Genomic DNA, 14,984 nt, shown 5'->3' on the forward strand with positions numbered 1-14,984 from the left:
ATTATTAAAATATCCCTAATTCAGGGGGAGGGGAACGCTTTCAGAATTGGATATTGAGTATTTCCTAGGGGAAATAAGTAGCATTTGTCAATATAACTGGATTTTTAATCAGATTCAGCACATAGTTACATTTAAGTCAGACACATCTTACTAGAAAAATAGGGTAAAGAGTAATTAAATCTGAAATTTATTCCAAATCTAAGTTTATTGTTTTATGATGAAAACACAGACTAAACATATACTCACCCTCTTCATTTCCTGCAACAACGGAGTACACAATACTCTGATTGATGGCTGCAGCAGAAATTACACCAACCACAGTCCCTCTGGTTGCAAGTTCACTTACTGGAGGCGGTCTGCAGGTTTAGAGAAGATAATTTATTTTTCTTGTCCATTTTGTCATGATGGAGTTTTGAATTTAACAATAGAATATGTTAGTTTTGTGCATGTATGTTTATTTGAATAATACTATTTTTTGAACTTTTCAACAAAGTAACACATTCAGACTCCAGCCCTAACAAACTATGTTCAAAATTATGCAAATGTTCTTTGTTAAGAATGTCTTGTCACCTGTATATTACTACTTTATTATCTGCCAAAAATTGTATAAAATTCATTTTACTTGTCTCAAACAACTTCTGGACAGAATGCAATAGGTAGATACAATTTGCTATCTCAAGTTGCTAAAGAAAAATATTGCTTTTATGTTGGTAACATTAGCATATTTAAGCAAATGGCCTCCAGATGTCTCTTTCTAGTCTAGTCCTTACCCTGCTCTACTTTAAACTTTAACTGTACTAAACGTATTTGAATGGATGGCATCACAAAATTAATATTTCTTTTGAATTCACTTATTTTACTTAACTGTAACCATATTATGCCCCCAGTACTATGATCCTTAATTTTATTTATTGATTTATTTTAAAATTTTTATTAAATTATAGTTGATTTACAATGTTATGTTAATTTCTGCTATACAGCAAAGTAACTCAGTTATACATATATAGCCTTTTTCATATTCTTTTCCATTATGGTTTATCACAGATGTTGAATATAGTTCCCTGTGCTATACAGTAGGACCTTGTTGTTTATCCATCCTATATATAATAGTTTGCATGATACTTGTTTAATTTTAAAAATATATTTTCAACAACACAGTATCTCATTCTCAAAATCTCTATTTTATTTTACAATATTGGTCACTGTGACTAGGCTATTGTAACTTTATCTTCATAAACTAATGCAAACAATCTCACTCTTACAATTCACAAATACTTACATCATCCAACTCCAACAGATTTAGAAAATTCTTAAATATAAAGTTTTAACATCTCCAAATATTTTTATAGTCCAATCTATCTAACCCATCTGATTTCTATAAGCTTTAACCTCTTTCCTCAAACTGATAAATCCTACTGACACTCTTTCACATGGCCTTTAATCTTTCAATACTTACTCTTTTAATATTACCCTTCATTTTTATCTCCATCTTCTCAGTTCTTCTAATCTAGATTACATTACAGAATTATATTGTGCTTACATGAAGCCTTTTATAACAAATCCTGAGCTACAAATACAGTCTGAAAAATTAATTACATACAATCCTTCTTAAACATCTTGTCCAAAATGCTATGTTCTTTGCCACTGTACTCCATATACTTGATAGACTAACATTACCTAAAGGTAAAATGATCTATCTTACAGACAGATGCTATAGCACCTAATGGTGGTCCATATCTCCAGTGCATGGTCAATAACCATTTCTTGATAAAGAGTAAGAACTAACCTGTATAATTTTTTAATGAAAATTATAAAGTATTTATCTATCTATTTATTTATCTATTTGTTTGTTTAATTTTACTTCTCTGAATATTTTCTGCCTTCTTTTGTTAATAGCATCCAGATATTGCTTTGGATAACCATACCTCCTTAATTGTAAGTCTAACTGGTTTGGGTAGAACTGACCCAATCCCCCAGGTATATAGATAGACACATTACCCAGCTCTGGCCAATGAGGGCACTTTATTTTGCTTTGCTCTATGTTCATGTGTGGTAAATGTTTCATGCAAACCCAATGATAGTCTTGTCCAATAATGTTACTGTAACCAAAAAAAAGTTTTTTTGTTGTTGTTGACTAGAATATTAATGTTTCTCCCTATGAGGGGGTTCTTACTGATAATAATACCAACACAAATGAAATAACTAAAGGTTGAAAATATATCCTGTACACTTTGACTAGTAATCTAAATGCTGTTATACTTGAAGCTAGGTAAACTCATTTCAGTTACTAAAACAAATTCTCCTTTATCTAGTATTTCAATCACTTGCAATCAAAAGAGCCCCAACGAATTTAAAAAATGTTTAGATAAGAAAAGGATACATTTACCTAAGTAGGCACTTCTAAAGAAAGATATCTGAGGTAACACAGTTATATTTTATAAACAATTTACCTAGGCATCGTCACAGTGTCAGTTTAGTGAAATAAGGATGCCTTTGGTAATCTTGAACCTAAAATGACAGTAGACTACCACAAAAAGGAAGGCACTTAGAAAAGTGACACTAAGGTTAGTTTTGATGGATTATGAATAGATATCTTTTTCTATGATATTTTAGATTATAAACAGACATTAAGACTAATTGTTGTTTGCAATATTGGCTAGTGGTTGACCTTGGTGATTGTGAAATCATTAAACCTGGAAAGGGTTAAAATTAAAGAGTTACGGAAACACAGTAGGATCCTCACCTTGGTATTCCTACCCTTGTGTATCTCCTCTTGTAAGAGGGGCAGACTGTGACTTGTTTCCAACGGACAGAATACAGCAAACAAGATGGGATGTCACTTCAGTGATTATGTTATATTAGATTATAACTTGTAACTTCTTGCTAGCGGACTCTGACTACCTCCCTTGCTGGATTTAATGAAGTGAGTGGAGATGTGGAATAGTGAGTTCTGACCAACAATAAGCAAGCAACTGAGGCCCTCAGTCCAACATCCCACATGGAACTGAATCCTAGCAACAACCACATGAGCTTGGAGGTAGATCCTTCTCTGGTCAAGCCTCAAGTGAGATTCTAGCCCTGGCTAACATCTTGACTAAAACCTGTGTGAGACTATGAAACAGAGGACACAGCCAACAAATTCCTGACCTACAGAAACTTCAAGATGATAAGTGTGTTGTTTTAACTCATTACATTTGCAGTAGTATTATTATGGTGCAATAGACAACTAATACACATGGCTTGGATATTAGAGCAATGAATTGTTAACTTACGACAGATCAAATTTCATACAACTTAAATTTGATATAAGAAAACATATGTTAGTCATATTCTGTGATGATTTTCATATACTGAATTTCTTTTTGTAGAAATAGAAGCTGTTTAAATTGTTTACTCATCTATCTTGTTACTATGTGAGATAAGAGCTAAATTTTATACTTTCCATAATTATTTCATAATGAATTCTTGATCCTTATAAAGTATAGAAATATAAAGTCTGCAGCTAATATGCCTTCAGCTTTAACATTATAAAAATGCCATCTTTCATTTCAAACTTTAAAAATAAAATATTTTATGCATATTTTTGTACTACCAGGATGAAAATGATTAATACTGGAAAAAGTAACTGACCTAGTTTAAGAAGGAATTCAAATCCTATGCTCACCACTAAAAACACTTAAACTTCTATTTGTTAGTAAATGTTTAAAACAGATTTACTTCTAGACAAAATATCTCCTCATTAACCTTTGTCTTAATTGTTCTAACACACTTCTACCAAAATCAAAACACACCATAAAAATGCAATTTTCTCCTGGCTAGAATTAAATGAACCTTTATGATAATGAGCATTAGATTACAAAATTTCAACTCTTTTCTATTTTATTGCCAGGGAGGGCCCATTTTATTTTTGTTTTATGCCCTGGAAAGTACAAGTTACATGATGGGGCAAATTACATATTCCCTTTGGAGTCACATATAACTTGAATATAAGATGAAGGAGTTGGTGTAAATCAGGATCCATAAAATCAGATGTTATAGAGGATAAAAAGATAAGAAAGTTAAATAAAATGGGTTGGGAATAAATTAATGGGGAAAGGAGTGGAAAGGAATTGGACACTACATACTCTATTTAATAAGGATAATCAGCATTCAATAATGCAAGTCCAGAGTGATTTTAAAATGGAAAAAGGAAATTCAAATTTTTATGTAAATTCTATGAACTTTTACATTTTGGCATCCAACGAAATTTATTTTTTAAAGCATCACCTGACTTGGTTTGATCTATGGGCTGACAATTTATGATATTTACAGTAAACTATTTGTAAGGTATTTTCCAGTTCTACCATTCTGAGTCTGAGATTTACCATTCCCCTTCTTCTTCCTGTAGAATACAATCAAAATCTATTCATTAATTTCAGAAGCAAAGAATTTTATAGCCAAATAAATGATTCCTCATAATCCACTTTTTTTAAACAATTTTTTTCTCTTGCTACTACCAATTCACATAATTGTAGTTGCACTTCATCCATTTTATAATAAACAATGTATCATTAACCCTCTTCCAATTTAACTTTTTAACAACTAATTCGAAACTAATAGTTGTTTGGAATGTGAAATTCAAGAATTCTACTTTTTAAAGCCAGATTTACTGCCAATATAATTGAGAAAAAGTCCTCTTACAATAAAAGACACTTGAAAGAGCTAGGGCTCAATAGTGAAAATATATAGCCTTACTGATGAAGCTTAAGAGTCAAAAGACCAACTGGATTCCCTTTCCCCAGAAAAGGGTTGCTAAGAGGATGCTAAAGAAAATGGTATATTTTAAACAGACATGGACTTTTGAGCCCTGGAGTGACTGACGGTTTTACATTTTTAAAATGCCTTAAGGAAGGACCTTCACTAAAGGTTCTTTGACAAAGCTTGATCTGAATTGGGTTTAATGCCTACATGTCCTGACATATTCCAGATGGCAGCACTGGCTCCTATTTATCCCTCAAAGGCAAAACTTTGGTCATAGTTTACATGAGGTTTCATTCTTTATGTTCTATGGGTTTGGACAGAGGTATAATGTCATATATCCACCATTACAGTATCATACAGAATATCGTTTCAGTGACGGAAAATCTCCTGTTCCTCATCTATTTGTCCCCCTACCCCCACCCAAATACCTGGCAACCACTGATCTTTTTATTGTCTGTATACTTTTGCCTTTTCCAGAAGGTTATATAGTTGGGATCATATAGTATGTAGTCTTTGGGGTCTGACTTCTTTCCTTAGCAATATGTACTTAAGCTTCCCCCCATGTCTTTTTGTGGTTTGATATGTTTTATTGCTGAATCATAAATGTACTACAAATAGGTGCACTTTAGTAAGAAGAAAGTTGATCAAAATAACTCCAAATCTGTTGTTTAGAAATACATTTTTGCAAATAAAGTAAGTGTGACCTAGAAAAGTTAACTGCTACAGAATTTATATGCAAAACACATACACCATAATTTTCTTATGAATGTATAAACTAATTCATAGATATTTGTTTAACATTTAAAATTGATTTTTTGGAAAATATAGATTACAATAAATCTCTAAATTAAATATTTTAATATATCTGAGTCATCTGAATAATGACAATATTAAAATAACGGAATGTGTGGTTTCCAAATGTTAGCCCCAGTTTTACAGTATAAATATAAAATGAAAAAATTATTCTACAATTTAAAATTTACTTTTATCGTTGGTTTTAAGAAGTAAAAGTAAATGTTATATGTGCTGCATAAAGCTCCTAATTATTTTAAATGCTGTGCAGTTTAGGATATAAAAGTGTTTGTAAATAAGTGCTATAAAATTTCACTGGGATTCAATCTGGCTCTATTGCTTTCTTTCTACTGAGAGACAAATTAATTTATTTTGACATGTTTGAATTCAATATATTTGCAAATCAGTGCCAATTAAGGAACTGTTTTTATATCTACTATGAGGGAATTTAATGAAAATGGGAAGGAAAAAAAAACACCCACTGGAACTCCTGTTATTTGTAACCTTGGAGTAATTGCATCAGGGTGATCTAATTTTACATATTTAACTGAGAAAAACAGTTTTAAAAAGACGTGGATCAGGAGAGAGACGCCAGCTTTCCTACAGTTCTTAGGATGGATTGTAGATAAGAAAATGAATGAAAGACCAATGGTTAGACACTGTTTATTACATCTTTTCTGAAGTGAACTTACTATTGTTAAGAGTTTTGCTTCTATTCAGATCCATGAAGCGACCCCATCTGGAAGACAAGAAAACTAAGGTCCTGAGTAGTAAGCACTTTCTCAAGTTCAGAAAACTACTTGAAAGCTAAATCTGCAATCTGTTTGATTGATTGATTGTTTGAATTAATAGAGTTTAATCTTTCTTAGTCATTGGCTCTAAAACTTTAAACTGTAAAAATAAGCTGAATAACTTATTAAAGTTTCAGACTTTTGCATCATGCCTAAAGATTCCCATTTAGTAGGTCCACAGAGTCAGATCCAGGAATATCATTTATAAAAGGTCCCCAGGTGATTCAGATAGGAGTGGTTTGAAATCACATCTTTGGGGAATAATGGGCTTTCTCCCTGCTGCTTTCCTCTGTCTTTTGCTTCCCTCATTCTACTCCCCAAGCTTTAGTGCTCACTTCTACAGCAGTGAGTGTCCTTTCACAGACTAGAATTAAGCTACGGACACTCTCCTCAGGTTCTAATAGCTGAGTTTGAATTATGGCTCTCATATTTACTAGCTATGTGACCTGGGGAAAATTCTTACCTTCCCTGATCTTATTTCTTTATTTGTAAAATGGGGACATTAACTAGATCAGAAGATTGTTGAGTTCACTAAAGGATATAATGCATACAAAAAGTTTTCCTTACACCTAGCATATGGTAGGTACTCCATAAATTATAGCCATTGTTAGTATATCACTTTATAAGCTACGCTTCTGGAAGTTTAGCTTAAATATTACAATGATGTGTAGCTTTGTCTCATAGACAGTAGACACAATAAAAATAAAACTGGAATACTTATTAATATCTATCTTGGCTAATATTGTAGACTATGTTTTATGCACTCTGATTTTCCCTTTTCAGTTCTCAATCACATCAATTTTATATCTGAAATGGGGATAATATTTTTCTTTTTACTATCTTTACAGCTTTAAATTCATAGACTTTTTGGGGTTTCATTCAAAAACAACTACTATGGGGTGGGATTGGTATAGGCTGGCTCTGAAACTTAAAAACAACAACAACAAAATCACTTAAAATGTAATGATTTTATGCATAGAGGCTTACTCATTCATTCAATAAATATTTACTGAACATATACCACGTGCCTGACATCCAATAGGCAATAAAGACACAAAGACAGGATAGAGGAAGTGAATTGTGCAGTCATGGAGTTTATAGCTTCACAAGCAAACCAGATAGTTGTGTAAACAGTTACAGTAAAATGTAGTAAATACATTAATACCAGATATCTGGTTAAAAGTTCAGTAGTAAACATGGCATGCACCATTTATATTTTATATTCCCCAAATACCAACAAAGTATCTGTAAGTGGAATCAGCGGGCTGCATGGTTTGATGAAATGACTGGACCAGGCATATTCATTTCTGGCTAATTGATTTACTTACTAAAAATAGGCTATGATGTAGGTCTTTATATACTTAGTAACGACCTCTGAGAAAACAGTTTTGTATTTTGGCTTATTTATCAGCTCGGTGCTTTGTGACCACCTAGAGGGGTGAGATAGGGAGGGTGGGAGGGAGACGCAAGAGGGAGGGAGATATGGGGATATATGTATACATATAACTGATTCACTTTGTTATACAGCAGCAACTAACACAACAATGTAAAGCAATTATACCTCAATAAAGATGTTAAAAAAAAAAAGTGTTTCTTTTCTCCTTTATAGATGAATCTGTACATTTGGACTTTTTGAAGGGCATGACAGTAAACTTTTGAAACAGGCTCTCTAATGCTTTTATTTGTTGTTTTCTATTGATTCCACTAGACTCCATGCTGTTAGGTAAGAAATAGTCAAGGAAAGATGAGAAATCACCATAGAATCTTGAAATATATTAGTGTAGTCATACACATAACATCAAAAAAGAAAAATAGATACTCTGGTAGAGCATTTAATATTTCAATTCAATTCTACTTTTAACAGTTGAATGAATGTACTACCTCAAAAATAGCATAATAAAAATAGACGTTCAAATTCTGCTAGAATTTCTAAGAAAGAAAGAGATAAATCATTTTTCATTGTGTTATTCATACCCTAGAAAGACAGTAAACATTTACAATCATGCCATCTAGGTAGGAGGATATATATCTTAAGATGGATTAAGTATTCAATACCTTAAGATAGATAAATTCAACATTATTTTAGGAAGTGGGGGTATTTCATTTTCATTTAAGTTTTTGCTAAAGAAGTTGCACTTAATACATTAACTCTAGATTTAGTTTTTATCATGATATATATTTTATATATATATGTAAATATGTGAAGTATTACTCAGTCATAAAAAAGAAGGGGATCCTGCCATTTGTGACAACATGGATGGACCCAGAGAGCATTATGCTAAGTGGAATAAATCAGAAAAAGACAAATACTGTATGATCTCACTTATATGTGGAAACTAAAAAAAAAAAAAAACAAACTCACAGAAACAGGGAACAGATTGGTGGCTGCCAGAAGTGGGAAGTGGGAGGTGGGGGGTGAGGGAACTGGGTGAAGGTGGTCAAAAGGTACAAGCTTCCAGTTATAAGACAAGTAAGTTCTGGGAATGAAGGTACAGCATGGCAACTACAGTGAAAAATACTATATTGTATGTTTGAAAGTTGCTAAAAGAGTAGATCTTAAAAGTCTTCATCATAAGAACGAAAATTGTAACTATATGAGGTGATGAATGTTAACTAAACTTATTGTAGTAGTTATTTTGTAATACATGCATATATCAAGTTATTATGTTGTGCACTTTAAATGAATACAATATTGCATGTCAATTATATGTCAATAAAACTGGAAAAAAATTTATAGCTAGATATCCCCTACCCAGTTCCTTTATCCATACGGCATCCCTAATTATTAAACTTTGAAAAGCCTGAGAGGTTGTTTTAACAAACAAGAGGTTGTTTAACAAACAAATGTTTATCAACATTTCCCCTTAAATATGGTAATTTATTATTTAGAATCCATTAGATAAAGATTTTAAATGTCCATTTACCAAAAACAGATTCATTATGCTTACTATGTCTGATTGGCAATTTGATTTTTCCCTCTTTTTTTCTATAATACCTACTTGATACACTGAGAAATGAAAATAAAGAAATAAAATAATCATGTAAAACCCCTTAATCCTGGAATAATTTTTTAGTTTGAGATGTAAATGTTATAAAATTAGAAATAATGTGTGACATTTTGAATACATTTTTTAAAATGCTACTGTTTTTATATCATTCAAAATGTGGCATTTACCTCATTAAATATTTGCATAAGATATTTTACTCTTCTAATCTAACTGTTCTTCCACTTTTTGCTGAGGAAGATAGGAGAATATTGGCATGGTGTGATGGATTAAAATTACAGATAATTCCTTCAGTGTCCTCAAATTTCTTCTTGAAAATGAACAATGCCTTTAGTATGGCTCATAAATACCCTCAAAATCTGACTCTACTTATGTCTCCCTTCTCATCACCAACTACTCTCTCCCAGAGATTTCTGTGGTCTATACTAGGCTTTGAATTCTTAGAACATTTTACAATTCTTCTCTCTCTGGGCCGTTATGTATGCTGCTCTCTCTTCCTAGCACAATCTTCCCCTGATGAGTTCTTTAGGCACTTCTTTAGGTTTCCACTTTAACATTGCTTTGTCTAGGAGATTTTCTTTTAGGTCTCATCAATTTTCCTTCGCCACCATCCTACTCTAGGCCAACTGTCATTGTTCTTTGCTTAAAATACTATAGTTTTTTTTGACCAGTCCATATTTATCCATTTTGACTCCTTTCCTGTCTGACTTCCACAGAGTGGTCAGTCATCTTTTTAAAGTTCACATGTACTTACATCACTATCGATCTGAGCTTTCTTAGCCCACTACATGCTTACCATGTTTCAATGGCTTCCCAGTGCTCAAAGAATAAAACTCAAATCTCTAATATGCCCCAAATTTCTGCCTCATCTTACAGTAGTTTACGTTCATTCTCTCTTCCTCAACCATACTGACCTTCATTACATCTTGGAATGTGTCTTCTCCTTTCCAATTTAGGATTTTTATGCAATCAATTTCCTTCCAATTCCTGAGTCCACTATATTCCTTCACCTACAAGTCTAATTACTACTTATTGACATCTCAACTCCTGTTTTTTTCAAAGAAATTTGCTTTAATATCCCCCACTGCTGCTGTTGTGTGCTTTGTTATAAGTGCTCATAAAGCACTTTCTTTTCTGTTCTTTTCTTTTCCTTTCTTCTATATCACTTATAAGTCTGTAATTATAATGTTTCTTATGATCATTTGATTAATTTCTGTCTACTACATATATTATAAGATCTCTGAGGGTAGGAACCATGTATATTTTGTTCAGTGTTATTATTTCTAGTGCAGTTATGTGTTCAATAAATATTGATAGGATGAGGAAACAAACTAATGCCACTTGAATATAGCAGCCATTTTACCTCATTTGTAAACATTTTCAATGTTTGTCTTCTCTTATGAATTATACACTTTAGAGAGACCATGTGTTCCCTATTAACTGTTCTATTTTATACTCTGTACATAGCATTGTGCCTATATATATTTTTAAAAATTTATTTATTTAATTTATTTATTTTTGTTTGCGTTGGGTCTTCGTTGCGGCGAGCGGGGGCTACTCTTCGTTGCGGTGTGCAGGCTTCTCTTTGCAATGGCTTCTCTTGTTGCGGAGCACGGGCTCTAGGCACGCGGGCTCAGTAGTTGCAGCACACGGGCTCAGTAGTTGCAGCACGAAGGCTCAGTAGTTGTGGCTCACGGGCTTAGTTGCTCTGCGGCATGTGGGATCGTCCTGGACCAGGGCTCAAACCCATGTCCCCTGCATTGGCAGGCAGATTCTTAACCACTGCGCCACCAGGGAAGCCCTGTGCCTATATTTTTAAAAATTGTTACATAAATTAGTGGACAAAGATGCTGGATGAATTAGCAAAATTTAAGGAAAAATAACTTTAATTTTCCTGCTTCATCTTTTTCATCCTACCCTGAACTGAAATTCACAGCTCACAGAACATTCTGAGAACTTTGGTAAAAAGATAAGTAAAATATAGCATCAGTGAGATAGAAATACGCTTTACAAACAATTCTGTAAGGGGCCCTGTTCATCCTGGACATCAGGAACTTGACTCTCAAGTGTGGGAATATCCCTCTATATGACAATCGTTGAAGGAGCTATTTTGTTTATGAAGATGATTAGAAGATGATATCAAGAATAACAAACCACATTTGGTAATGAGAACCATATATCTTTAACCATCACATATATATTCAAGGCATTATTATTTAAACTAACATTCAAATTTCATAGAAATTCATTCCCCACCTTGCAACTAGAGTGATATTTCCCTAGAATTTTTTAAAATCAAAAACTGCTGAAGATCTCTTAACCAATGAGGGTAGAGAAATTAACTTGTGACATTTTGTTTTGCTTAGTATCTACTTTTTCTTCCTCATATCTTTATTTACTTTTAGGCAATTATTTATTCCCACTTATCTTGCTTTGAAAATATGGTAAATGTGTGCTATTCTTCCAAACACAGAAACAGAGGCTTTTCATCTCATCACATGGGGGCAGCCAGAAGTCAGGCAATTAGGATTGCTTCTTTCCTTCCTCTGTATAAACTCCTTGAAAACAAAAACTACATTTTAAAAAAATCTTTGCATGGCCAACACCTGGCATAAGCCAATTAAATAAGAATATCACAACTACTTTCTTAAGCATGTTTTCTGTACCTAGCACTTTACAAAGTCCTTTCTTTTGTATATAAAGTAAGTATCGGATCCCTAGGGAAGTTGGCCTCAGGGAGCTTAGGTTACTTGCCAAAATTCAACCAACAGCTGATAAAAGGTGGAGCCAGGATTTAAACTTTAGGACACTATTATGTTATTTTGCCTCAAAAAAAAAGTTTACATTAACTATTAACAAAATAAAAGTAATGTACTATATGTTGTACTTGAACTAAAATTTCTCATAGAGAGAATGCAATGAAAGAACAGAATCTATAATAACTCTTCGTATGGAAAAATTTGTTTTAAATTCTAAACAGTGGATTTAAAATGAACTGTTAGAACTTGAGTCCTTTGTTGTTGGAAGACTTGCTTCACTCTGCTCTGTGAGCAAATGTCAAAAACTATACATAACCTTGAACATGTGAAGGAGAAATTAAATTCCATGTGGATACAGAGAAAGCCTATGAAAGCTGAAATGAAGGATTGTCAGGGTCACTCTTTCAATAGTGAAAGAGGCAAAATCTATTATCTTTGAGGCAATATTTTAGTAGTGCCAAAAAAAGACAGGAAAGGTTATCTTCAAGTAAAGTCAGCTCTTACATTGAACAATAAATCTAAATTAAAATAGAAAACAACTTTAGCAATCAAGTGATGCTCTCTGCATGTGGGTTTATTTTATACTTCTAGTTTTCACATAGCTTTCTTTTTCTTTTTCATTCTTCGAAATCAAGACCAATAATTCCTCCTAAACTACTGTACTTATTGATTAAAAATCTCTTCTCAAAATTCACAAATCCAAACTTGTATGGTTTATATAAGAATAATGGCAATGTTCCTCAACATAAGGTAATTTTAATTCTCTTGAATAATGAAATGTTAACTAGAACTGCTCACTCATCATTTCCTTGGCCATTGTGATAACATTGTTTTCATTTTTCATAGTATACAAAAATGGATTTCTGGATTTTAAATTATGCTTTTTCTCTGTTTTTGTATATCAGGAGGTAGACTGTTTATTTTTTGGAGTTCTTTATAAAATCTACTCTATTTTTATTATTCAGTATAAAACCATTTGAGAAACTTATTTTGAATATAAATTGTACAAAATTTTTGCATTGTCATTTGTTACAAGATTAATGCACATTAATCAGCAAAGTATCAATTTTTCACTTTAATAGGAAAACTGACAAGATTATTTTCTTCATTCAAGTGTATTTGAATTTTTTAAAAAGTCAAGATATGTATATGTATGTTATTCTTATTTTGGATTAAATATATTAAATTTGAATAATGCTAGAAATTGAAAATGACTTACGACATTTTTCTAAGAGTTAGCAAAATAACAACTTGTTCCAGAGGTTAATAAAAATACCTTACGAATATTTGCCCCTTCTCTTTTCTATATATACAAATATAAATTTTGAGTTTCTATGTTTATGAAAATTACATTTTAGAATACATGAATCCTTAAAAATTAATATAAATGTGGCATTAAATCATGCAAAGTTTAATAATCAATGTTGATACACTTCCATTTTAAATAAATACCAAGGTATGTCTATATTGGTAACATATTTGTTTAGAAAATTTGTAAATAATTATCTCTGGTAAAATTTTTGATAAATTGTATAAGATACTGCATTTCCCACTCAAAATCAATATTCACATTTAGACTCTATGATCTGTTCCAGACACGTTGACCTTTCCATGATATTTACCTCTAAAACTCATGACTAGTGAATCCCAGTGTGTTTAAGTATTAGTCCATCATCTTGAGATGAAGGCCAAATGTCATTCTTCCGAATGATAACTCACTTGACCTACAGGAGTCAATCTATTCTCAAGTAATATTATGTGTTTGAACTACTATTGGGATTTTGATATTTCTGTCTGGATTAAATGAAAGATACATAAAATGTATTTTCTGACTATGAGAGTGTAACTATTTTCCAGAAGATCGAAGTAGATAATTGACTGAAAACCTCTTATTGGATATGAAGACATGAGGCAGCAATGAGAGTGTGCCTCTCAGATCTCCAACTATAGGAAGCATGCTTGACCAAGGTTCCAGTTGCTGTGCTCTGAAGTATATTTCTGTGTTTATATGAAGGTCATGTTCCTAGGGACTGCTTTCAGATAGTGATTAAGAAAAGCAGAGATGTTAAGGTAGGTCCCTTCCTGGGAAACATAGGATATATCCCTGACATCGGACTATGGTTTGACTCCCCAATCATCATGCAGAAACTTACTGAAATGACACATTAGTCACTCAAATGACACAGTAGGCTAGGATGTTTATATATGAGCTTTTCTCCCTGTTCTTCACTTGGGGTCAGAATGCATGTGCTTTAAAGTTCTCCTAGCCTTACCCTGCTTTCTCCTCATTTCTCTCCCATAGGTATTTCCCCTGATAAAATACTTGCTTGTTAAATCTCATCTTGATGTCTAATTATCAGAGGATGAACATGAACTAATACAGTACCTTAGGGGATTAAATTCAAAAGGAGTATTAGTATTTTGAAAGATATAAATTAAATACAAAATATTCATGAACATTTAGAAAAATAGTTCTAGGAAAATAAAGATGAAAAACTTTAAAAGATATTAATATAGAACTTTAATATATATTAAAATAAGTATTAATATATATTGATATATTAAAATGAAGATGAATAAATTGAATAGACTTAATATATATTAATTTATGTGGAGACAAAAAGAAAGCCTTGATTGTGATAGTTAACCATTATTAAATATTATAACAATGTAGAAGAGTTTGCCATATGGATGTATTAAACCAGTACGAGAAACTGGAATTAATATTCTTTCAATTCGGCAACTTCATGGCTACTATCACTTTATCTGTTCCATATTAATGGCAGATATTACCAGGTATGCAGATTTCTCTTTCCCAATAAGCACAACCCTTATCAAGATACCTGCTCATTATTAATAGGAGAGTATTATTTGTCACACCTGTCTTAAGTAAGAAG

At 32.3% G+C, this 14,984-nt stretch overlaps 1 protein-coding gene across 17 annotated transcripts in view; it reads right to left on the minus strand.

The window, feature by feature from the left end:
- PCDH15 (protocadherin related 15) overlaps positions 1 to 14,984 on the minus strand; it is a 712,410-nt gene that overhangs the window by 110,027 nt on the left and 587,399 nt on the right. For all 17 annotated transcript variants that reach the window (XM_061195806.1, XM_061195799.1, XM_061195791.1 and 14 more), the window contains one exon: positions 247 to 356. In XM_061195806.1, the coding sequence (XP_061051789.1) occupies positions 247 to 356 (110 nt within the window). The remainder of the gene's footprint in view (positions 1 to 246; positions 357 to 14,984) is intronic.

The sequence above is a fragment of the Eubalaena glacialis genome, chromosome 1 (assembly GCF_028564815.1).
Source record: "Eubalaena glacialis isolate mEubGla1 chromosome 1, mEubGla1.1.hap2.+ XY, whole genome shotgun sequence".
NCBI lineage: Eukaryota > Metazoa > Chordata > Mammalia > Artiodactyla > Balaenidae > Eubalaena > Eubalaena glacialis.